The sequence below is a fragment of the Rhinichthys klamathensis genome, unplaced genomic scaffold (assembly GCF_029890125.1).
Source record: "Rhinichthys klamathensis goyatoka isolate OS25496 unplaced genomic scaffold, OSU_Roscu_1.1 h1tg000256l_1, whole genome shotgun sequence".
Taxonomy (NCBI): Eukaryota; Metazoa; Chordata; class Actinopteri; order Cypriniformes; family Leuciscidae; genus Rhinichthys; species Rhinichthys klamathensis.
Window position 1 is genome coordinate 2,107,238 of NW_026606778.1, and position 25,538 is coordinate 2,132,775.

The window sequence follows — 25,538 nt, forward strand, 5'->3', positions numbered from 1 at the left end:
AATTGCTATGCAAAAAAACTGGAGCTTGTTAATTCCCGATTAATCATTATCCATAATTATTTCATCAAAATCCACACTATGAGACAGATAAGCCTGAACAAATCACACTGCTTGAGAGATGTAGAACGGATTAGTATTACACTACATGCTAACAAGAATCTGTAAGGCAACTTTAATGCGAATACATTGCACTGATCCTTTCCTGCAAATACAAACTGTACCATAAACTATAAGAGTGAGAGATGCTTCCATCGCACAGATAATTGAGTCTCTGGAGGCTTCTTCCCCTCAGTTTTAAATTCACTTCACCTTTTGTCTCGTTCAAAAGGAAATACTGTATTACCGAATCATTTAAACACAAAATGAGCCCCATTTAACGGTGTTTCAGAATAAACAAAATGTGTGGAGTTTCTAAAAATGTATCCATACATATTTACATTAAAAATAAATATACTCTTTTTGGTTTGCATGCAAGCGTGAACTTTAAGATAATGAGATTTTGTGAGCAGAGAAATAATCTGAGAATAATACAGAAGAATTTTTCTACAGAATGACATTGGAAGCATATCATTAATCAGTAGAAGCCCTCCTATGGAATTCCAGATATGGGGATAAAGGGGAAAACCCAACAATTTTTTACAAACAGAGAACAGAATCACGTGACAACACATCAAGACACAGACAAGTTGATAGACAGGAACACGATTTGGTACAGGAAATGCAGCGGAAATCTTTGCAACCATAAGCTTGAGGTATGATGCTTTGTTGAAACTGGCTCATACATACAGTACAGCACTCATGTTAGTCTGATGGTGAGGAAATGCATGGAGATCAAAAAATGGCACCATGCACTGAATAATGAAAGAATAGTCTGGTAAATGGCTCTGACTGGCAGCTACCATACTACATGCCACAAATGACTGCTTGAGAAAGCGTGACATCGAGAAGCGCACGTTTTGTGGCAATAAAACTCTTTCTATGCCATCTGCATTAAAAAATGACTTCATATGCAGACCGGCTCAGTCAGCTGAGAATCAAGAGGTTCAAGGATGTTGGCCATTCTTAAAACACAACTTTCTTAAGATTACATCTACTTGAGTAAAAAAAAAAAAAAAAACTTTTGATGGCAAGAAACGATTTTGTTGCCTGTTATTTGCTTTGTTAATTGAAATGGCAATGTTCAAGGTCAAGCCCAGATGTTACAGATGCTTGAGAAAAATGATTTCAACACCAAAATATCATGCGGAACAAGATGAGGCGAGATGACAGGAATGTTGATTTTGGATAGCTGGGAAATAGATGAGGACTTCACCAATAATAACATCAACCACGAGCAAGCTCATGAAATTAAGAGGGCAAATCAAGGGGAAGTACCCCACGCATGCGGTACAGAATACTCTCCGAATATGAGGACGCACCCCTGCAGCGGTAATGTCTCATGCAGCTTCACATCAACTGATGTAGAGGTTAGAATGGCATGAATTTCTGTGTAAACGTGACTGGATGATTGGGACCCTGCCAATAGCTTTCTTTATGAGTACATAAAGATTCCAGAAAGATGGATATTGTTCTCAAACCGCTAAACTGATGAATGTCATTTGGAAGAAATTGGCATTGACATTTGAGAGAATTGCAGAGGGTAAGAACAGGTTGGAGTGAAGAAAGGAGATAGCCTGTCATGTCTGCATGAAAACTTAAATGTATACCTTTTCATCCAATGGGGCACAATGCACATGTTGCACATATCTGTGATAAAAGATAGTGTGCTCATTACAGGCCTACAGATAAAACTAACAGGCCATGAAATGGCTTTGGCCTCTGGAAATGATTTGATCACACATTTGATCACACATTGTACTTCTTGTTATGTGCTGGTTCACTTTTCAGGCATGGGAAATGTATAATTGGGTGTTTGTTCAACTAGGGGCACATATGGCTTTGTGGACTTCTCTTAAAACACACTTTTTATACTCTTGCTTGTTTATTTAAAGTAATTTGTACACAAGTTGTATTCTGATGTTTTTCAGAAACACCACATTATGTAATGCATTTCATAGCATTTTTGGTGAAAAAAAAAAAAAAAAAAGAAAAGAAAATCCTATCAATACAATTGTGTACATCATTTTGGCAATTAGGTATTATTTCACTTTAATATATAAATAATTTATTTAAAAATGTAGATGTTGCTTCGATCATTAATTTTCAATTTTAGGATGAATTATCTTGACTGAGAGTGTTGGACAAGCTTAAAACAATCAAATATATTATAAAAGTATCAAAATAAATGTTAAAGATATGAGAAACCCTTTCCAATACTTGGTTTAATATGTTTTTATGTGACGTTCATATCACAGAGAGAGAGAAAAAAAGTTGAAATCTGTTCTTTTTAATAAAAATCAACCCCTAGAATAAAAAAGTGCCAGAAGTTGAAGAAACACCAAATTATTGTAAGTGGTGGGGTTTTACTCAAATTATAATCAGATTCATTTGACCTCTCTGACTTGAATTATGATTTGAAAAAGAATGAAATTTCAGTTATCTTTAACTGCAATCAAAAAAATTACACGTTTCATAAAAGACATGACAGACTATTTTCTCAAAGCTACAATTATGTTATTTTTTTTTTTAAAGCCAATACCCAACTTCTCTCAAATCTCTCTCTTTCTGACTGTCTCTTTTTTTCTAATCACTGAATTGTATTTTTCATATTTGGGTTGGAAAATATTAGCAGAACAACTTGTTCACACTGAGGCAAAATGATACTGTTAAAAATAAGCATAAGGACACAAAACAAAAATTTGTACACAGAAATTCGATGATATCTGTTCTCTATTACAACAACTTAATTTAGATCAAGCCTCTTGAAATGAGGAAAGGAATTGAAAAGACTGCTTCAACAGCAATTCATCTGATAGATATCACTCTACTATAAGGCTGAAAGCAAAGTTCAAGAGAAATCTCAAAATGTATCATGTGCCAAAATGCAGTCCACTATCACATGGCAGAAAAACCTCAGTATGATACATTTTGAAGCATCAATGCAGAGAACATGTCACTTTTCTGTACTAATTTTGTACATATGCTCTCATAATAGGCACTGGGGACAAAATTAGTAATCAGTGTGACCATGTTAACCACTTCGGAAAACCCCATGGCCAAGTGTAGCTCGTAAGAAAAGTTTGGGTGAATGATTTGAGATTAGCTCTGATTCAAGGCTACTGAATGGACTAAGCTAAGCATTAGAAATGCATGCCTGTTTCTGTTTTGTTTATATTATTTATCAGGATATCCTACTATATGATTGTCTCTGTATTGGTGTATATGGGTTGGAACTTGGATTGGACAGGAAGTTACACTTTTTCTATCCATGGGGGGAGGCGATGCTTTGAGGATCTGATCCTCAGTTGCAAATGAAAGGCCACCACATAGAGGCAAGCAAAATTCAACTGACCTAGCCCACCTGCATGTCCTTCGCACTCAGCAAAGTCCTCGTCGTCACTGGAGCATTCGGCAGAGGAGACCATGTCATCCGTGGTCTAGAATACGGTGAAACACACACACAGGAGAATAGACAAACAAAAGAGAAACTTGAATGCATTAGATTTTACCACCATAAAGGTAAATAGCCTTTTCAGATAATGTTTTGAATTTATACTGTTAGACCCAGAAAAATTTTTCTGCACTGATTTTGAAGGAAAATATGTGGTACATTCTTAAAATAAAGGTTAAAAAATGGCTTTTTTTCCCCCACAGCAATGTTATAGAAGAACCATTTTGGAAAGGTTCTTCATGGAACCATCAATGCCAATAAAGAACCATTTTTTTTTCTTCAAATATGATTAAATATATACTGTATATATATATATATATATATATATATATATATATATATATATATATATATATATATATATATACACTACCGTTCAAAAGTTTGGGGTCGGTACGATTTTAAATACTTTTAAAAGAATTCTCTTCTGCTAACCATGGCTGCGCTTATTTGATTAAAAATACAACAAAAATCAGTTATAGTATTAAATATTATTCCAGTGTAAATCAGCTGTTTTCTGTGTGAATAAATAGTAAAGTGTAATTTATTCCTGTGATCAAAGCTGAATTTTCACCATCACCAGTGTCAGTGTCTTCAGTGTCAAATGATGCTTCACAAATCAGTATAATATGAGGATTTGATGCTCAAGAAACATTTATTATTATTATCAATGTTGAAACAGTTGTTGGTCTGTCAGTTGTACAGTTTTTTTTTTTTTTTTAAGGATTCTTTGATGAATAGGAAGTTCAAAAGAACAGCATTTGTTTGAAATAGAATCTTTTGTAACATTATAATTGTCTTTACTGTCACTTTCGATCAAATTAAGTATTGATTTCTTTCCTCCAAAAAATAAAAATAAAATTCTCACTGACCCCAAACTTTTGAACGGTAGTGTATATATATATATTAAATATATGAACCAAAATGTGTACATAAAAAAAAAAAACCTTTATAGAAGCTGCTTGACCAAAAACATCCAAGAAGGCATTCAAAAACCCAAAAGATTCTGACTCTCAAACTCTATAGACAAACAGTGAAACCTGTACCACAGTCTTATTAACAGCCGAAAGCATAATCAAATTAGCCACAACTTTTAATAAACGAATATAAAACGAGTCTGAGATTTGGGGAATTTTATAAATGACAGAACGCTGAGGAGCTCTGCAGGAACAGATTCCACGTAAGCCTGCTTATAAGTCAGTGTCATTATTTCACCGTCAATAAACATTAATTCACTTGTGACAGACATTGAAAGAGTTTGCTGAGCTCATCTCGGGTGATAATTCCAAACTTTTATTTTGAAAAACTGCTCACGTCAAACATTTATACGAGTCACCTCCATCTCGCCCTTTTCGAGAGTCCGCATGGATTTCCCATCACTGTATATCACCGGCGTTGAGAGGAGAGGACCAAACACACAGCGGCACTCTGAGATTATCTGTGTGTCTCCAATGTCTCTCGCTCTGATTTATCCCCTGCATTCTCCCTTACTCATGCCAACCGCCGCGGCGAGCTCGTTTTTCACACCCTCTGCTTGGCATGTCTTTATTAGGAGCAGAGTAGAATGTGGGGCAAAATAAGTACTGTCGTAGACCAGGTTTTATGAAATTTTAAATAACACAGGGAGCAATGCAAAGCACTCTCCTACGTGAAAGTGCAGGGTCATAAATATGATTCGGTTTGACGGAATAATAGGATGTTTTTCCTCTATATTCTTGGTGGACTCAAGCAAAGATTTGAGAAGCTTTTGGTATGAAAATGGTGCAAAAATACATTTGAATGCACATTAGGCTGAGCAGAGGTGCCGCTTCACATCGGCGGGGTGTGGAATATCGCTCTATGTGAATATAAAATTATTCATTGAATTTATATTTAGTGTGGCAAACAACTCATCTCTGTGGCTGAAAGGGGAGGAGGATATCACAGATGCAGAAAGCAATGAGAATCGTAATTGACTGATTGCGGAGAAAATGTGAAATTCTCTCAGGTTTCCCCCTTGAATGACAGCAAAAAAATAAAATAATAATCAGCATTTAATCTCATAAACAGCTCCAAACCGAGCCCACTGTTCATATTCGGTATTAAAAAAACGTTACTGACACAATGGCCGTCTTGAATATAATGTACCGGTATGTTTGTGAATACATGCACCTCTAAAGCTTTTTGCAGACTAATGCACAGGTACGTCCAGATCCTGGAATCAGTTAAAGCATTGAATATCTCAGAAGCCGTCCGTCATATTCTCTTTCACAATAATACAAGCTCAGCGTTAATACAAGCCAGGAATGCAGTGGAGAGCTGCTGCATTATGCCATTTTATACTCACATATTGATACTTTTGTTGGGAATGAGAAAATGGCTTAATCCACATATTAACAATGTGAGAATATGTTTCCATGGCATATAAGCCTTTAACGTTCATCTGTGCTGAATAGTCTAATCTTTTCCCCTCCCTCTCTCGCGCTCAGCCTGACAGTGACGGAAACTTAATATTGAACTCCTGAAAGATTAGCTTGTTTCTTCACTCTTCGCAAAGCTGAGAGTGTAATGCTTCATGCTGTCCGACAGATAAGCAAATCCGCTTAAATCCGTTCAATTTATTTTCAGTCTTAAGGAAATTACACATTGTTTAAAGAACAATGCATTTTGGCCATAATAATACTAAATACTAAATAATTAAAAAACCATCAACAAAGAATTATCTGTTTACTGATTTTCATTCAATAAAGTCAAATATACCTTCTGTCACGCAGAATCTGTTGCCAACAAATTATTTATAGCAAACTGTGACCACAAGCCATGATTATGACTTAAGAACGGTTCTTGACTGGTGGTGAATAATGACCCCAAAAAAGATAATATGACCCAGACTACGTTGAATACGGGTTCACTAGTGACGATGACAAACCACTGATTTATTAGACACCACATGAATTGAGGAACAAATGTTCAGCATGTTATACCGTTGTGTGCCTGAAAATTAGGTCCTCTGTCACGTTTAATTTTCATAACCCATGTTTTCTGAAGTTTTATGTCCACTGAAAAGTTGGGGAAAGACATTTCAGTTTTATCTACTGAACGATCGACTTCTGTGTACGCAAAAGTACGACATATTGAATGGACTGTACCTCCATCTCTCACAGCCTCACTTCATGTCAGATTAAATACGGTGTCTGCTTTGACTAATGTCTATGGCTTTCTTGAACTTCATATTGAATAATAGCTGACTAGCTGTAGAGGATGAGGACTACATAGCTTTAGATGACAGGGCCCTATGGACCTGTTATTCGTCTGGCCTGGTGAAAATGAGCAGCTCTACTGTGTATTGAGTTTTAGTGAGCTGTCTGCTGGCCTGCTGAGGCAAAGAGTGAAATCTGATTATTCTACCTTGAGGTAAAGGTCATTATGGACAGGCCTGTATTTTCACCCTTGGGCTTCAATAATAGTCTGTGAATTCACAGAAATCAGAGTTGACTGCAGTTAAGAGAGAAAAAAGAGAGCATGTTTGTATGATGTAAAAGTCAGGTAATATGAACAGAGATCTCTGTGTCAAAAGTAAAAAAAAAATAATAATTGCTGAAAATATATATAATACAGTGGGATTCAAAATCAAATTTAAACCTTAAATATTTGGGAACTGATCATGGTACAAACCTTTCACTCAAATTGTAGTTAATTTAAGAGAAAATTATAACAAAATCAATACAAGTAAATGTAAAACAGAAGCATTTTCAAAGCTCTCATTGTACATACATATTTGATTCCTGTCTTCAGCCAGGTTTAGAGAGAGAGAGAGAGAGAGAGAGAGAGAGAGAGAGAGAGAGAGAGAGAGAGAGAGAGAGAGAGAGAGAGAGAGAGAGAGAGCTTAAAGCTCTGCAGTCCTGATCCTTTGATTGTTGTGGACAGCACACCCTCTGAGATAAACACATTGTGACTGTTATCAAAGACTGTATTGTATCAAATCTAGCTAGTCTGCAGGAATACAAAAAAAGTCCCTGGTATGTTACAATTTCAATCAGAATAAAGTGATGTGAAAAGCTGTTCACACATGGCCTGAAACCAGACTATAAAATTAGGAGGACAGGAATGAGGCTAGCATCATTGTAGAGCCACATTACAATTCTCTAATATTGACCAAATCACTTTTGGAATGACATCTAAAGCTACTTAAAAGTCATAATGTAAATCAGAAATCAGTGTATGGTCCCTATACAATAGCATAAATCCTTTTAAATATATATTTTATAATGTAAAAAAATTAAAATAAATAACAGTAGTATTTGGTACAGTAAGTCTTTGTTATTCAAAAACACAAATTGTTCACATAAATAGCACATGAATTAAAACAAAAAATTTTTCCTAAAATTTCAAGGTGCAAAGTTCAAAGTGGGATTCCCAATGGTGCAAAATGGAATTCCCTAATTTTAACACTATACATGTAAGGTAAGGTAAAAAGGCTGGACAGTGGGCAGGTCCAAAACTGGGTTGTTAACTATGCAAAATTTTTGTTATCGGAAATAAAGCCTAAATAAATTCAAATATCAAAATTAGATGAAAAAAAAAAAAAAAAAAAAATTGAAAATGACAAATACTAACACACAAAATAAGTACTAAAATTACTAAAACAAATTTAAAGCTGAGTACAAATATATATAAAAACAAATAAAAGTGACAAAAGCACAACAAAATGACTCAAAATTACAAATAATTAAAGAGTAACAATAAAAATAATTAATACTTACAATATAACAGAAACAGAATTGAACAGACAGAAAAGTCCATGTAATTGAATAGTCACCCAGCAATATAAAAATCACTGTTCTGGCAAATGTGGCATGGCATGGCAAATTCCAGGCCACTTCCTCCACAGTGCCCAGCAGTCTGATTACATTCTTTGCCTACTTATGGCAGAATACCCTTGCAGCTGCAGGGCGAGATGGTATTTTGGGTCTGTGACATTGTGGATGTTGGTTAGCATTCAACTCTTTGCCTCGAGGCCTGCTTTGCCTATGCAAATCTGCTTAATAAATGCAGGATATTTACCAAGGCTCTGCTCAAAGATAACTGACAGCCCGGGTGAGCCGTTCCAGTGTCCTGCTGCGTACAGAAAGCAGGAGGGAACTACGCGGCAGAAGAGGCCAGCATCTCAGCATCAGGCAAATTTGGTTATTCTGGAAACCCTAAGGATGTTTATGAAAATGCAAGAATATGGTCTTTTCGGAAATGCGATTACACAGGGTCAACTCAAAGCTTTCTAATATCAAAAATGCTCTGCATCAGAGGACAAACAGGGCGTAAACGGATGGGGAGTAATTTGAAAATCTGTCTATCAGTGCCCAAACTGAACAAAGTTATCTACTGTTCATGTGCATGCAAGATTTCATTTGAGGTGAATGATGTCCTTGAAAATGTGGTTTAGTTGATAGGAAGAGCTGATATCACTTTATGCGGCTGTATAGGCAAATTTAGCTGCATGGAAGAATAAACGGATTCAATAGTCACCGCTGACAGTAAGGACACTAAAACTGGCACAGAATTTTTTTTCTCAAAAAACAGCAAGAACGTGACCAAATAAATCTAAAACAACATGCTAATTTTGAATTCAAAGAATGCCATACATTTTGACTCAAACACCCTTGTTATTAACATACTTAGAAAAATGGCACTAGCAAGCTTTTGAAAAAAAAAACCTCTTTAAGAGCTAAAACGGGGTCACACGCCAAATTCATTGTACTTTTCTTCACCTTAAATTACTGTGCTGACAGTCTTGCATAAATTAGTGACATAATACAAAGCATTTTTTTGTAAGTATAAACATTTCTGATGTGTAAAAGCTAAATAGTCTCAGTGCTTGATGAAAAGCTTAACACATTTAGTGCTGCTGACCCGTAGACCCCCAAATTACCTTTTTCTATTGATTCATTTGATTCCATTTGGCTTGTCTCACAGGGTGATTTAATTGAGGTCAGAGAGCATCTTGTGAACAATACAGAACATTTCATTAATAACACTGAAAGAAGTGCAGTGTGAACACACGAACAGACTTAAATACATTAACACTGAAAGCCTATTATCAAGTAATGCGCAGCTCAGCTAAACCTGCCATCTTCACTCAGTGCTAAACTGTTAACAATGGTTAAAATATATCAAATATGAAAAAAATTTAATAAAATAAAAACACAGAGCGGAAAATAGTTTTCTCATACACGATTTTTTTTTTATGATTAACATATACAAAATCTGCAAAAGTACTGCAAAGTCATAATGCACATAGCAGTGGATCAGCGTATCCTTTGCCAAAAGTCTGTGCATGTAAATCCTGTAGATATAGGAGCAAGCGTGTGATTTAAGGTCCAAACAGAAGCCAGATCATTCATTTCACAGGGGCCCCTGTTCTAATCGATTATAAAGCTCCAAGGAAATTGCTGACGCTGGAATAATCTTTGAGATTTAGGAATTTACTCTTGTCATGTTTTTATGCCTCTATTTTGATTTAAGATGTGGTGTGGTCAACATGTTTGATGCCGAGATTTAGCATGGATCACTGGGAACCGAGCTAACCCTGATGTCACAATCAATGAAAACTAAAGTGATTCTGATGTCATAATCACTGGGAACAGAACTAATTCTGATGTCACAATCAGTGTGGCAAGGAGGACGAGGCAGAGAGCCGTGACAGAACGGTGCGAGGCTGCTGGCGATTGATAAAGCGCCGCACCAGCCGAGTATCCCACAAAGGAGCTACGGAAGCATAAAAGGAGGAGTGACGACAGTGAAGGACGAGAGAGGACCAGGCCTGGATCATTTATGTTATGTTTTGTTTATGTGTGTGTGGCATTCGTCCGTGATATCATTTACTTTAGTTTTGTGTCTGTGTATAATGAAAGTGTTTAAACGTTCGATGGTTCCCACCTCCTTCTTCCCTTATCAACGAACTTTGCTACACAAAGGGAAAATAAATAATTCTGATGTCACAGTCAGTGGAAACAGAAGTAATTCTGATGTCACAATCAGTGGGAACAAAACTATTTATGTTACAATCAGTGGGAAAATAACTAATTCTGATGTCAATCAGTGGGAACAAAAACTAATTTTTATGACTCAATGACTGGGAAAAGAACTAATAAAATACTGTTATTTCAATAAACAGCTAAATCATGTAAATGTACAGCTAAAGGTCGTTAAATTAATCACTTGCAGTAAATTTACAGCATTTAACAGTAAACCAGTTTGTTTCTGAGAAAAACGGTCTCGCACTGTAAAAAGCAGCACATGGGGGGCGGGGCTTCTTCAACGCGAGCTCGAGTCTCTCGTCTGCAGAATGCAGTCAACGGAATCCCTTCAAAACTCTTACCGTCTGTGTCTACTAAAGAAGGAAACGGTTCAAGGTAAGTTTATTTCTTTGTTGTTATTTTACTATGTTGCACTCGACTTGTAAAATCGCCTTTTTGACTGTACTACCGTTACTTGGTCGCGAATCGCGTGTGTTACAATAGACTTTTATAATGTTACAAAAAATTTCTATCTCAAATAATTTCTATTCATCAAAGAATCCTGAAATAAAATGATCAGTTTTCACAAAAATATTAAGCAGCACTGTTTTCAACATTGATAATATTAAGAAATGTTTATTAAGCAACAAATCATATTATAATGATTTCTGAATGATCATGTGACACTGAAGACTGGAGTAATGATGCTGAAAAATCAGCTTTGACATTACAGGAATAAATTACATTTTAAAATATATTAGAAGAGAAAACAGTTCTTTAAATTGTAATAATATTTCACAATATTACTGTTCTTACTGTATTTTTGATCAAAACAAATGCAGCCTTGGTGAGCGTAAGATAATTCATTTACAGACCCCGCATTTTTGAATGGTAATGTTTATGCCTGCTAAATTTGCTTTGACACACAAAACAACTTTTTTCTTTTTGCCTAAAAAGAAAACACACTGACATAATCTGTATGTGGTGGGAACTAAATATAAAGACCATCTAAATATATTGTCACACGGCAATACATAGTGCTTACTAACAGCTTACTAGATTAAGAGGACGAGCTTACCCAAGACTCATCTAATCTTACTTTTCCCATTAATATGACAAATAGATCTGAAAATGAATGCTAAACAACTGCATGATTCAAAGTGCTCTAGCCATGCCTGTATCTCAAGCCTCTTCAAGAGGTGATCAACAGTTAAGATAACAGTTCCACTTACTATGCAATTAAGATAAAAGAAAATATCTTGTCTTTTTTTGTCCCTATGAACCCCAAATGATTCCATGTCGCTTCAAAACGAATCTTGACAAAAGCAGACATTAAAACAAAAGTATGCTGACTCTGGTCTTCAGATAATCATCTTCTTTCATCCCTCCTGTGGGTTTCTCTGGCCTTGATGCTATCGTGTCTATCTCCACTTTGGCAGTACAAGGAGTGAACAGCTTGTATTACAAACGGAATCAATAAGAAGGGAGAAGATCAGTTTCAGAATGATTCAGAGAGTTCCACCTCTCTGATGACAACCATTTGACATCTTATCGCACATCGTGTTTTCTCCAAGAAAAAGGCCTGAGCGATAACAGGGGCGTATCTATATGATGAGAGGACATTGCTTAGCCCTGAGACAAAAACGAGGGATCTTCAACTGAAAGAATAAAACATTTAATCAGTTTATCAATTTGAGTGCTCTTTGATTTGAATACATGGTAAGATCAACTAGGGGTCGACCGATTATCGGCGCCGATATTAAGCATTTTTATGGTTATCGGTATCGGCCATTTTCAGAACCGATTTGCCGATAAAATAATTTGATTTTGAAATGCGCTATATTTGGCTCTAACGCAGCCACATCTGTCGGAACTCAGCACTCGGTAGACTAGACTAATGTCCCCGGCCATCTGATTTGTTGGGAGTCACGAGTCCGGCCAATCAACGGGGAAAGCTGAAGGCACTGAAAGTTTTGCACTCTCACACCGAAATCACTTGCAGACTGGAGCATCAGTTGTCTCTCAAAGTTAAGGCAGCAGCAGACTTTGCTGAAGAAGCAATAAATTACTACACTGAAGTTGCAAAACACCTTAATATAATAGGGCCCTGTCTGTGATTTCCACGATGCAGAAAACAGACGAAATCCAGTCATAAAAACGTAATTTACTGTACAAAGCGGAATATCACGGAATTTGTCAACTTTTTGATGAATTAATAAAAAGCAGGTCAGTACAAATCAAATCGAATTTCAAACCGCAAAAAGACTATTTAAATATGAATCATGCGTGTCTCTAAATGAATGGCGCAGACACGTGATTTCATTTACCACACACACACACACACTGAAGCACGCTTGCGCTGTTTTCAGCCTCAGCCGCATCATTATATGAGGACATGATGATTGCATAAACATCATCTCCAGAGTCGCTTAGTCACTTCATGAGCTTTTTAATGCTTCAACTGAGAAAAGTTATCGTCATATCATATCATAAACACACAGAAACTCAAAGATCTCCGCGGCAACCCATCAAAATAATTTTTTTTTCATAGGCCCTAAAAAATGTATTTTTTGTTAAATTGTAAATAAATTTAATAAGTTTGATGATTTCAATTAATTAGAAATGCTTTTTGATTACTAAAATTTAATTTAAACATTAAAATAGAGTCCTTAAGTTTTACAAAATGTTTACAGAATCCTGCTGGGTGCTCCCTGCACTTTTTAAGTTATTATAATTATTATTATTAATAACAGTTCTCAGATTCAAAGATATGTTTAAAATCATTTAAAGAAAGTATTTGTCAAAACCCTTTGTTATTCTTAATTTTAATTTACATTTTTACACCAGACATAGGCTATACATCGATTCAAAATATCGGTTAACGGTCTATTTGAGCTGTAATAATCGGTATCGGCCCTGAAAATCACATATCGGTCGACCCTTAACGTGAACTACACATCCAGTATCTGTGTTTAAAGGTACAATATGTAAGAATTTTGTAATAAAATATCCAAAAATCACTTGCACAGTGTGATATATTTCCTGCAGTTGTGTACTTACAATATCCCAAAAGTCTCCAAAGATTTTTTATTTCAGAAAAATTCCAATTTTAAATAAGTGGCCGTCCCGGAAAAAAATGTCGCCTGTCAATGACGCAATATCCGCGCTATCCTCGGTTTCCGCTCATACTGCCATAGCCATGACGTAACCATGGCGACAGACGTGGACAACTGCGTAGTGCGTAACGTTTAGCGGCACGCAGTTCTTGTTTCTTTCAAACATAGACCATGGCAAGCAGACTTTGGGACAAACAAGGAGAACTAAAATGAGGATCAACATCAGCGTGGCGTTTTTGAGATGCCGAGAGCTCCACGTCCGCGACTAACTTGGACTTGACAGAGCTTCACGAGTCACGACTTGACAGCTTTATTAGACAGGTGAGCAAATGTACATAAAACAAATCAATGTTATATAACGTTAGCTCAACATGATGAAATGTTAAATTATGGTCAGTATGTTATTCTAATGTTGATCTAGCTTACTGCTAGTTTCGTATAGCAAACGAACTAACACGTAGTATAGCATTATAACTTTCAACACACATTTAAATGCCGTTTAGTGTGATAGTGTAACGTTAGACCAAGTGAAGCAGCGCTGCGTTACCTCACAAGTTTAATTCGTCTAATAAACTGACCTGTGTGAGTAATCCAGCACTTGCGAGTAGTTCGGTAGAATTAAATGTCCTTATTCCTTTATATCCGCGGGACTCGCGTGTGATATCTGTCTCTTTAGCAATCACGACCTGCTTCATACCACTGTAATGTTAAAAAACATGAATGTTTGCACTCATCCATAAACATTATCAGATCCATCAGCTTGACAGCAAGTCCCATCATTCAGCTCATCACTGCGTCATAAACCTACGCCTTTGTTATTGTTGGAAACTGCACCCTCTTGTGGCGAAAAAAACCTACATATTGTGCCTTTAAGTACATTATTCAGACATTATTTTAGCATTCAGAATATTTTAAACATTCATTCTCATAGCTGAATGAAAATGTAAATGCCTCCTTCACTGAACTACTTTCCATTTCTATTCCTCCCTTTGTATTTCACCTGGCTATTGAATTACAGATCTTTACAGATCAGAAGCTCACTTTGCTCACTACCTATTTGCACCATGGCCTGCAGCAAGGACTCAGTCCAGAACACTTCATTTTGTTTTGTACTCATGACTTTTTTTCGTACTGCACAGCAAACTATAATCGTCCCGAGCTAACGCTAGAGCTTTCAAACAGCCGCCGTTCATCTTCCTGTTTACACGGGAATGGTCTCGCTCCTTATCTTTAATCACTTTCTGGCTGAGGAGGGCAAGGTCGCATGGGACCTTATGACAAACTATCTCCCTGAGCACTTCTCTTTGTGTCCTCGCTAAAATTAGAAAGCAATACACAGTTTGTTTCAATTATAGATTCAAATCTAAAGTGCTGTCTGTTATAATGGCATGCCTGTTTAATTTGAAGAGGGGATGGAAACAGTCTTGGGAGATACAGAGGTGCGTGTGGTAATGTCTGGAGAAGACGGAGCAATGGCACAGGAATATTGGGTTCAGACAGCATGTCCGATGCCTGATTTCATTACCCAGACACTTTGATATTAGAATATGAGGAATGTGTCCACATGAGAAGATTTTTCCTGAATATTGTATTCAAATTTTATTTTTACAGCACCTTCCATGCATAAAATGCGCTTTAGAGAAAAGAGTATAAAAAGAGAGAGAGAGAGAAAAAAGAAAAACTGGGTACATTTTTTTCCTTCAATATTTTAAACCTATTACAAATATTTAAATTATAACCAAATTAATAGTTGATCAAATTAATTTAAATGATTTATCATAAAAATATTATTTGAATTAATTATGATAATTATAAATTATTTATCAAGTGTAAACAAAGAACATCTTTAAAGGGGTCATATAATGGTACATGCACTTTTTCACGTTGATTGTACTGAAATGTGTGTTGGCAGTGCCTGTACACAACCATCATATAAATGATAAAAATCTATCCAGTGTTTTTGTTTTGATCTCCTTATGTTTTTCCCTGCCTCAAATCGAGCCGTTCAACGCCCCTCCCACAATTGTTGATTGACAGCAGCGTTTCAACACAGACCCGCCCTGAGCGAGCGTCATCATAGTCCACTATTGTTGATACACTGGAGCAGAATGGCGTCTAAGTGATTGTGTTGTTCTGTTCTTGGGTGTAATAACGAACACAGTCATTTTGATGTTCCTAAATCCGAACCGCTGAAGACGCAGTGGCTGAGTTTTGTTTTTGGAGGGAATATTCCCCACGAGCAACGTCAATGCTTTCATGTTTGCGCGATTCGCGAAGCATTGACAGCCCCGAAGAAGTTCGGCAATTAAGGCTCGAACAGGACGTTTCTGAATGGTTGGTTAACATAATGTCACTTTGATATATCTTTGTGTACTGGCAGGGTAGAGTAACTTAGTGAGATGTACGAACGCTATGTGTTTACTGATGTATACGTACTCAGTTTGTAATAACATAATAACCATAACGCGTTGTTCATTATAAACGTGGGATTATGAATTATATTGAGAACGTCGTACATAGAAAACATGCCGTAATGTACCCTGAGTGTAAACCTTAGCCGCATTCATCGTGAAGCGTGCAAGCGATTTTCAAAGATTAATATAAAGGTTAATAAAATTGTACACTCACTTCTTCTGGAGGTGCAGCAGGGACATGAATAGTTGGTACCGATTCTTTTTTCAGGAGCAGCTTCTTAGCAAAATGAGTGTTTTCTTACAAAACTAATGAGAATTTTGAATTAAAGTATATTACAAACTTTTCAGTTAGACCCTAAAGAATCAAATTAACTTGTATGAAAATGGCATTATATGACCCCTTTAAAGTCCCCCTGTGGTCAATAATTTTATCCTTTAAAACTCATCGTTGATCACCAAAATGGCTTAATTAAAATATTTTTTTTATTCATGCCTTAAAATAGCTTGAATGTAACTCTACACCTTTGCTTCATAAAGTATACGCAGATTCATGAATATGCAAATTAGCTCCGCCTCCATTCACTCATACAGGCAAGTCGATGTATCAGAATGGTAATACGCTTTATGTATCGCACTCTTCAACGTAGGACACATAACGGTAATTAATATGATTAGCCTTTGGCTTGACAGCGTTATAAAACCGCTAATAATGTGTGGCTAATGTTACACAAACCATGTTCCCATTCACCATCTCAGAGTCAGACCGCTGCCTTCTAAAAATCAGCATCCTTACAAATTTGAACAACTTAGAACGTCAGTGGAGAAAGGCATATAGTTCATCACAACATAATAATATACGTCATGTAATATACATAAATTCACCCTCTATATTGCTAAATGTACCCGATTTTTCATATCTGGCTTCTCTTGAGACTTCCCTGCTTCAGAGCGGTCACAGTTAATGATATGCTAAAGCCCGCCAACACGTTGACAGGATTGGCTACAAGGTAGTTTGTGACGTAAGAAACACCAGCGATTTCAAACTGCATTTTTGAGAGCTTTTTTTTTCTCTGCAGTTTTAAGTAGAAAATACTCAGCAATGGTGCTGAATTTGCACATGGTTTGTCTAAAAGCATATTTAAAACACCCCATAGACAAGCAAACAACATTAAAAACGTGATGTTCACCACAAGGGCTCTTTAAAATTAAAATAATATTTACCATTAACTTCATTCATTTCATTCACTGTGACAAATTTAAGGCAGCGACTAAAGTTTTTCAGTTGAAATAGGTGGATTTTGTTTACAGTGGTAATTTATATTTTCAGCAAGTGAAAGTAAAATGTTCTATTTTCTATTTCCATTGGATTAAAGTGCAGCTGTGATCCTGTACATTCACAAAAAAGCGCTTCTAAATATCTATTATCAAATCACACCGGAAATGAGGTGCAATAAAGAGGCGAATCTTTGTGGAAATGCAGCCTAAATGCTACTGCTATTGTTATGCAAACTTGTCGGTTCCCAGTAGCGTCCTTTGTTTGTTAGTTTTATTTGGTATCATGCCTCAAGAGGAAATAAATTGGAGTAAAGTGAAACTCGATTCACATTTCAATACACTACCGTGGCCAGGAGATTGGACTCGCACCATCTATCCAAGGAGCGCCTTGATACGGCTCCCATAGCTTTGGCCCTTTTAACTATGGCTGCCACGGATTTCAATAAATCAAGGCCACCGTCTCTTAGGGATAGCGGCGTCTGCCCACGCGTAATATCCCGTCCCCACGTGGCTCGTCAGCACCTTCTGAAACATATCAGTCCTCTGCACCACAGCCGTCTGTCGGCCGCCTCCAACCTCCATATAATTGGATTCTAAACACAACTCTGGAGAAATATTAGTCTTTATTGTGGTAGTACAGTATTTTTTCTGTCTCAGTGGATCATGCGGTTAACCCCTGAACTGTCTGCCAGCTCTCATGCAGAAGAAAGTGAATGTCTTTTAGTTTGGATTTGAAGCATACTGGGTGTACCTTAGCACATTGTTTTAGTGTTTTCTAAAGGTATGCATACATAGTAAAAGTCAGCATATGTTTTTTTTCGTTTAAACTTTTTCATTTAGATTTAAGCTAAAATCTGTTCAGTTATGTGATAATTAGAAGCTGTAGTCCAAAACGGCTAAGCCTCTGTTAACTCTACACTTCACGAGGAAGCAATTAATATGCAAAAATATCCATTAGTTGTTCCCATTGTGGACAATTACGAGGGTCCCAGTGCGGCGGCTTAATTAAATCTGAAAAAAATCATGTTGTTTCTGTGAGGTACATCACAACATTGCAGTAATTTGTTTGTTTCTCGACATGTCCTCCCAGCAACAACACAGCAAGAGATGCTAGCTGCTGTGCGCAGCAGATGCACGGTGACAGATAACATTCCCTGGAATTGGCCACATACATTGATTCAGTGTTTTACAACTTATAAACAGACACAGTAGAAACGTATGAAGACCAGATCTGCATTCACTGTGCTAGAAGAATTTGCGCATTCAGTAGTGATTCATCTTTAAATCGATTTAAGCAGGCTTTCAAATCATTAAATTGCATTATAGGGATAGTTCACATCAAAATAAAAAATTCTGTCATCATTTACATTACACTCAAGTTGTTCCAAATCCGTATGACTCATTATTTCTTCTATGGAAAAAGGAGGAATTTGAATAACGCCCTGATCGCTCTTTTCCATGCTATTACAATGAGTGTTGACTGGATGTAAATGCACCATAAAAGTATCATATAAATATAAAAGTAGTCCATATGATATGATTATAAGCCATATGTTTGTCTGACAAACAAACTTTCATTAAAATCATAATTCATTGATAATGTTGACCTCCAGTGGGTTGTTAACCGACTCACTGATTCATTGAAAAGAACATCATAAATTATTTTTTATTTATTTATTTTCTTTAGTGAAAATGTTCTACACAGAAAGCCTTAATATGGCCTGTAAGACTTGGATTATAAGTACATAGATTTTTGTGTGTGATTTTATCAGCCCTCACTCATTAAATTTTTTTCTTCATTATTCTTGTGTTTCACGCAGTTTGGAACAATTTTCATTTTTTGAGAGAACTATTCCTAAAAATATTTAAATAGCAAGTCTGTTTTAAAAGTTGTTTCAAATAAAACTTTTACAATGAATTTGATGTACTTATGACAACATTAAGTGGGCTCATTCGAAGAGAAAATCATTTGCTGTGTCTCACTTAGGGTTTGATCCCCCTGGCACACAATTCTTTAATGTACTACATTTCAGAGGTACAGCAAAGAAGAAGGATTTGGTGATTTGGGGATGGAACGACCATAAATGCCCCATATCCCTGCTATTAGAGGGCAAAAGGACATACGAGACCAGTTGTAGTCCCTCAGCCTTCTTCAGATGTGAAATGAAATGAATATCATCATCCCACCCCTCTGATATGAAAATGTGTGCAGCTCAATTAACCTACCTTACATCAATAATTCAGACGCCCAGAGGAAAACACACCCCTCATATTTGAGGTTTACCATCATCCCAGCCTGGCGAATAATCTCAGATATATTAATGAAATAAAGATACTTCCACATCAAATCAGGCTACAACCTAGCTGAGACTTCTTTTAAACATTACCAGTAATTAATTTCCTTTTTATTAAAAATCAACATGTTCTGTGCTTCTGAAATGCTAAAGCTAACCACCTCATCATGCTGAGCTGTTCCTCTATCATTCAAAGCCAATAAATCGCATTATGCTAATCTTTTTTGTTTCTGCACCTATCTTAAACATGATTAAAACAAGAAAAACCCTTCCTTGTGAACTGTCTCTCAAGACCTCTCTTCCAGTCGAATTTCTTTGAAGAACAGCAACTTAAGCAAACCTCGAAAGAGTTCTACGCTGAGATCCACACAAGCCCGGCTTCGCTTCGTCTCTACAGCCCTGGTCTTAATTAAGCCAAATAAAACGCGTAGACCTTGTTCCAGTTCGACGCAAATGCAAATTACTTAAAAATAGATCTCTCATCCCAGCACAATGCATGTAGGGATTGCAGTTCACAATTAAATAACTTCCCCAACTGTAACAGACCACTTGTTTACTGATACTGTTTGCACAAATTAAGATGAGAAAGCAAACATGACCTCCAGCCTGTTGACCTACTAGACTGATTGGAATTAATGAGAATCCTCCTGCCAATTCCGCTCAAGTACCCACAATCCTCCATTCGTCCTCAAGATTGTGAATGAGGGCTGTATTCGTTCTTCATTCTCATTTCAAACTCATCACTCAATAACGTACCGCCAATTTTCAGTTAATATAAAAACCATTTCGATGATTGGTTCTTTTGAGTTTTCGCCATATGATGTTTTTTGTTGTTGTTGTTATTTTGTTATCAGAGTGACAAAGGAAAAATAAAAAAGGCAAAAAAATGTAAACAGAAAATGCTATTCACTGCAACATAAGTCTTAGAGGAATGCTGACAAAAATGAGTCCAAAGATGGGCCAATGTGCGTGGGATGAGGATTTATAAAATGAATACATAAATAAACATGTTAGAAATTACTGTGGGTGTATCATTATCTATTTCCAAAAGCTTAATTCCAGTCATGTTAGATGACGCCAACAAAATGACTCACCCTAATACCATCACATATCTTTCACCCTTTCGTACGCAATATGCAACTGTGACTGGTTCATTAGATCAGATAACAATTCATGGTTGTGTTTTCTTGAACATCTATTAGCCTCATAAGGCAAACAAGTCCAACAGCAGTGATGTTTTCCAGAGTGCGTCAGAGAGAATAGTTTTATTCTCAATCATGGCTCCGCTCCAGGCAGACGCACGCCCTCTCATTACCGCAGCGTTTGCATGCGTTTGCATGCGTTTTGCCTGTTTGTGCTCAGATTGGAATGTGGTCTAATGCTTCACTGAGCATCTACAGTTTCCAGCTAAAGTCAGACATGGTCAACTTCAGCCTTAATGTTAGTGGAAATTCCCATCTGCGTGGTTCTCTGTCCAATGAGACGCCACACTTAGCACCCTCTAGCATCTGTGTGACATTCTTGAAAACCACAGGTCTGAATTTGGGGCCCGAAAAGCTCGTGTTTAGGATGTGCTCTCTTTCTTAACAGAGATCCATTTATCTTGTGACCTGAAGGTAGAAAAGAACTGTAATCTCACATTTCACAAATATGATGACAGTAAAAGCACAATGTGCATCACTGACAGCGATGGTAATATATATATTATATATTATTCCTGTTTTCTTTAAGTTACTGTGAATTATGAGGCAATTAACAATTGATTCTCTACTAATTTAATTCCTTAATCAAAATAAAGTACTATTTTAATTCAACAAATGTGCTGAGTAGGAAGAACACATTTACAGCCCCAATTCTCTTAGCATTAGTCAGTCGTAAACTTTCTTTATGCGGTCAACTGTTGGGGCTTCATGATTACAAATGTCTCTTGCCAAAATGTGTCTCAGACACAGAGGAGACTGATGGCTTTAATATCACTTCCACCAGCTCAATTTGTACCAGGATGCCTATGAAATGGCCAGTCTAATCGCATTTTGCCAAACCACAGTGTTTTATTGGCTCCCGGTCAAACTTTATGTGGGCGGCACTCTGTTTGGTTGTCAAGAGCATGCGAATGAGGCTTTGTGCACCCGCTCACGTATCTTTATCTAAAGGACTTGGAGAATTATAAACAATTCTCGTTGGTTATGAAAAACAACAAAATAAAAGAGAGGCTCTCGACCTTAATAAAATTACGTTGTGGACACCGCTTGGGCTTGCGTTAACTGGAGCAAGTTGTTTGCATACTGTTGGAAAATCACTCAAACACACCTGGTTGAGTGAGTTCTCCTAAATGAAACAAAAGCCTCTGTTTTGCATATTTAGACTTTGACATCCCACACAGACACAATGTATTGTTGTTGCAATGTGTTTACCTGTCCACATATGTGACGTACGTGACCTGGGCATGGTCCAATCATTGTTTCTCATTTGAATGCCAATTTGCATCTGCAAACTCAAAGCTGAAGAAATAGGTCTAAGCTTGACAAATAAGTGCTTTGGAAATCATTGGACCAAACTGAAAGCGTAATAAATTAAGGACAACGCTGTCAGCAGCACAGAGACGTTCTGCAGAATGGAAGGTGTAGCTGTGCAGAAAACCTCCTAAAAATCCATTCTGGAGATTTATTTTCCATGTTGTGTTGCAAGAAATTTGTGTCCTCATTTTTTTTTAACTGTAAATCTGGGCCAGACGTTATTTGTGGTGTAATTTCCAGAAATGACGAGGAGACGTAGGCACACATGCAAAAACACATGCAAGTCGCATAAACACAGCCATATGTTAAGAACGAGTCTGAAGAACTAGTCTGACAGCTAACAGTTGACTAAAGGCACAATACAGAATGACCTTGTTTGACGACCACTTCAAACAAAATCGGGCCAAAACTAAGTTTGTTTGGAGTTCGTTTCGGGAGTACGAAACATACAAAACTGTTCCAGAAAAGTTTGCTCAGGCTGGTAAACATCTTCAAACTACCATTGGTCCTTGGTGATTACATAATAAATAGATGTGCTCTGGGGCTCCGCCTACTTTGACGTGGAAATCATATCTGTTTATTTTCTTCTGTTCAGTCCGTTGAGGTCAGACGCAAGATAAAACATGAACACACTGGAAATCTGCTTTATAGTAAAAACTGAAGTTGTTCTTACTGATAGAGACACTGACAGCAATCTATTGTAACGTAATGTAACTTAACTGAAGTGCCGAATAGCAGAGATTGTGTAAACATATCCACGTCTCTATGATCAGATGCTTTCTTAACTGCTGTTCTCTCACGTTTTTTTGTAATTGGGAGTAAAGCACACAGTACATATTTGCATATTTACCTAAACGTCACTCCCAGCAGCGTCTTTATACCACGAAGCGAAGTACTTTGCCGTGAGTAAATCGAAGCCTTAACTGAGGCCTTCATTCATTTGTGCTTGTGTGTCAGGGGTCGTACCTGTATTGTAGGTGGAGTTCGGTGTTTTCTCGTGGTGGTGGTGGACATGGTGGTGGTGGTCTCGATAAAGGTGGTGGACATCTCTGGGGGGAAAGCCGTGGTTCTGGCTGAACCTGCGGCGGGAATCTCGCCCACCAGACGGACGCTGCCGTTGATTTTGACGTTAGGGTTGCCCTGAGCAGCCATGTTGAGCACTTTGAGGCCATTGTAGTAGAGTCCGGAGAGTTGGCCCTGAAAAGGCCTCTTGCGGTCTGAACCACCAATTGTTATCGTGGCCTGGGTGTTGAATATCGTTAACTGCCGCCCTGAGGATGCAAGAAAGATCCAGAATATTTCTTGGTTATGGGTCCGTAAATGCACACAATATCTCGTTCAGCAACAAGATTCATAGCTGTTTTGGGCACTTAACCTACCCAACCAAGGTACAATGACTTAGATGGCTGTGCTGGATTACTACGGCTTAATTTCCTTCCCAAATGCTCTGGGTTATACTACCATGAGACACGTCGTAAACATTTGGAGGGCCAGACTATAAACCAGACCCATTATGTCTCCCTGAATGAGTCTAGCTACGAGCTCATGATGGCTGAAGTACGTTTTGCTATAATTGTCTCTATGAGGAGAGATCACCCTAACTAATAAATAACAAAATGTCTTATGACAAGCATATGAAAGTATCCTGAAATATTAAGGTTATAGAGACTTTGTTACTGGAAAAGACTTAAAAAGTTATCTTGATTATAAACACCATATAATGTACAAACCACTGATTCTTGGGACATGGGACAAAACGGGCTACAGAAGTGAAACCAATACCAAATAATTATTTTAGATACATTGTGATATAGTAAAATGTATTTAACATTTTATTTCAGATAATTTTGATGGAAAAAAGAGAAAATTAAATGATTCACGTCGAGATAGTTCTGCAATCATTTCTGATTCATATTAAAGCAGAATTGTTACTAATATTATTTAGTCTGACAGATGAAAGGTGTTTTCAAACATGTTTTGTCATGTGTCTCAAGAATCAGTTAAATAATAGGCAAAAATAAATTTGTGAATATCCTGCGGTTGTGAATAAAAAGCTTCAGATCACAATACATAAAAAAGTAAATAAATAAACAATTTCAAGTTTGAGAAGTCCAGAAATCCTCATTTCTTCATGATTACGATAAGAAAAAAAAAACATCCTAATTCCAGTGATTATAATGAGGAGGATTCCTGATGATATGCAATTAATGTCTGAAACAATAATCATGCTATCATTTTCTTCCCGGATGATACTTCCCGTGCTGCCACAAGCTGCTGCCTGTAATAGGAAAATCACTAATCCTTGTCTGTCCACCTTCCTATCTATCAGCCAGAAAGTCAAGAGATGTTTATGTTTTAATTAAATTGTTTTAACGTTTACATTTAAAACATTCATAAAAGGTTTACTAGGCCAATATAGAATCATTAAACAAAGAATATATTATTTAGTCTGACAAAGATAAATGAGCGTTGAAAAAGCAAAAGAAAAAATGTGATTGGTGCAACACAATATACAATGCATTTCTCTTCAGCTAAATTTATTTAGTTATAATGAGATAAGTAATAATGGAAAAAATAAAATAAATAATAAATAAATAAATAAAAAGAGAGGAGGAAGTTACCTTTCTCCTGAAGCCATTCCTCTACGGGCCGGGCATATTTGAAAGGAATTTTCTTATTGGCCATTTGAATTCTCTCATTATCGCTGTTACCTTGGAAGTTTAAAAGACAGCTTTAAGAATCAATGTTATCACTTTTAAAATACTTCTAATTACATTTTTTTGTTGTTATTTAAAAGTTATTTAAACACTTTTAGAATTGTTTAGTCATGTTTTATTTGAAAGCTATTTGTGTCCATAGTCACATAGCAGTTAATTTACTTTTTCTTTCTCCAGTAATGAAACACTATTTAAACTGAACGTCTACTCCATCTTCTCTCGTAATTAAATCAATCATCACCAGAGTTGATAAAAACATATTTATAATAAATTTGGTTCATCTGTAATGAATGCCAGTAGATTAGCTGCCTGCGGTCAATCCATATATCCATCAAAAGATGACAGCATACACTCTTTCATGCTTCACATACTTATAATTATATACACATTTATCTGCTAATGATGCCAGTCAATATTTACAATTTTTCACACAGAAAACCACATCAATAGTCATAATCATACAGCACCATTGACAAACAAGAACTAGACAGCAGCTGCTTCTGTTTTCCAAAGCCACGGAAATTATACAGTTGTGAAATCATGTTTGATGAATGAGCTGGTACCAAAGCGATGCACAAGCGAGTCGCAGGCCTCCCCTCATGAGATGCGTCTGGGGATGTTTTTTTTAATGGCAAGCCCAAAGAGCTGTGTTGATATTCCATAT

General features: G+C 36.7%; 1 protein-coding gene across 33 annotated transcripts in view; it reads right to left on the reverse strand.

Moving 5' to 3' along the window:
• Positions 1-25,538, reverse strand: part of nrxn3a (neurexin 3a) — a 320,634-nt gene that overhangs the window by 8,984 nt on the left and 286,112 nt on the right. For 19 of the 33 annotated variants that reach the window (XR_008808997.1, XR_008808995.1, XM_056267190.1 and 16 more), the window contains 3 exons: positions 24,779-24,868; positions 23,124-23,428; positions 3,452-3,536 (listed from right to left, as the gene is read on the reverse strand). Coding sequence is in view for 30 of the 33 variants with exons in the window: in XM_056267190.1 (XP_056123165.1) it covers positions 3,452-3,536; positions 23,124-23,428; positions 24,779-24,868 (480 nt within the window). In the remaining 3 variants the exon portion in view is untranslated. The remainder of the gene's footprint in view (positions 1-3,451; positions 3,537-23,123; positions 23,429-24,778; positions 24,869-25,538) is intronic. The other 14 variants (XR_008808996.1, XM_056267212.1, XM_056267213.1 and 11 more) reach the window with 1 other exon arrangement.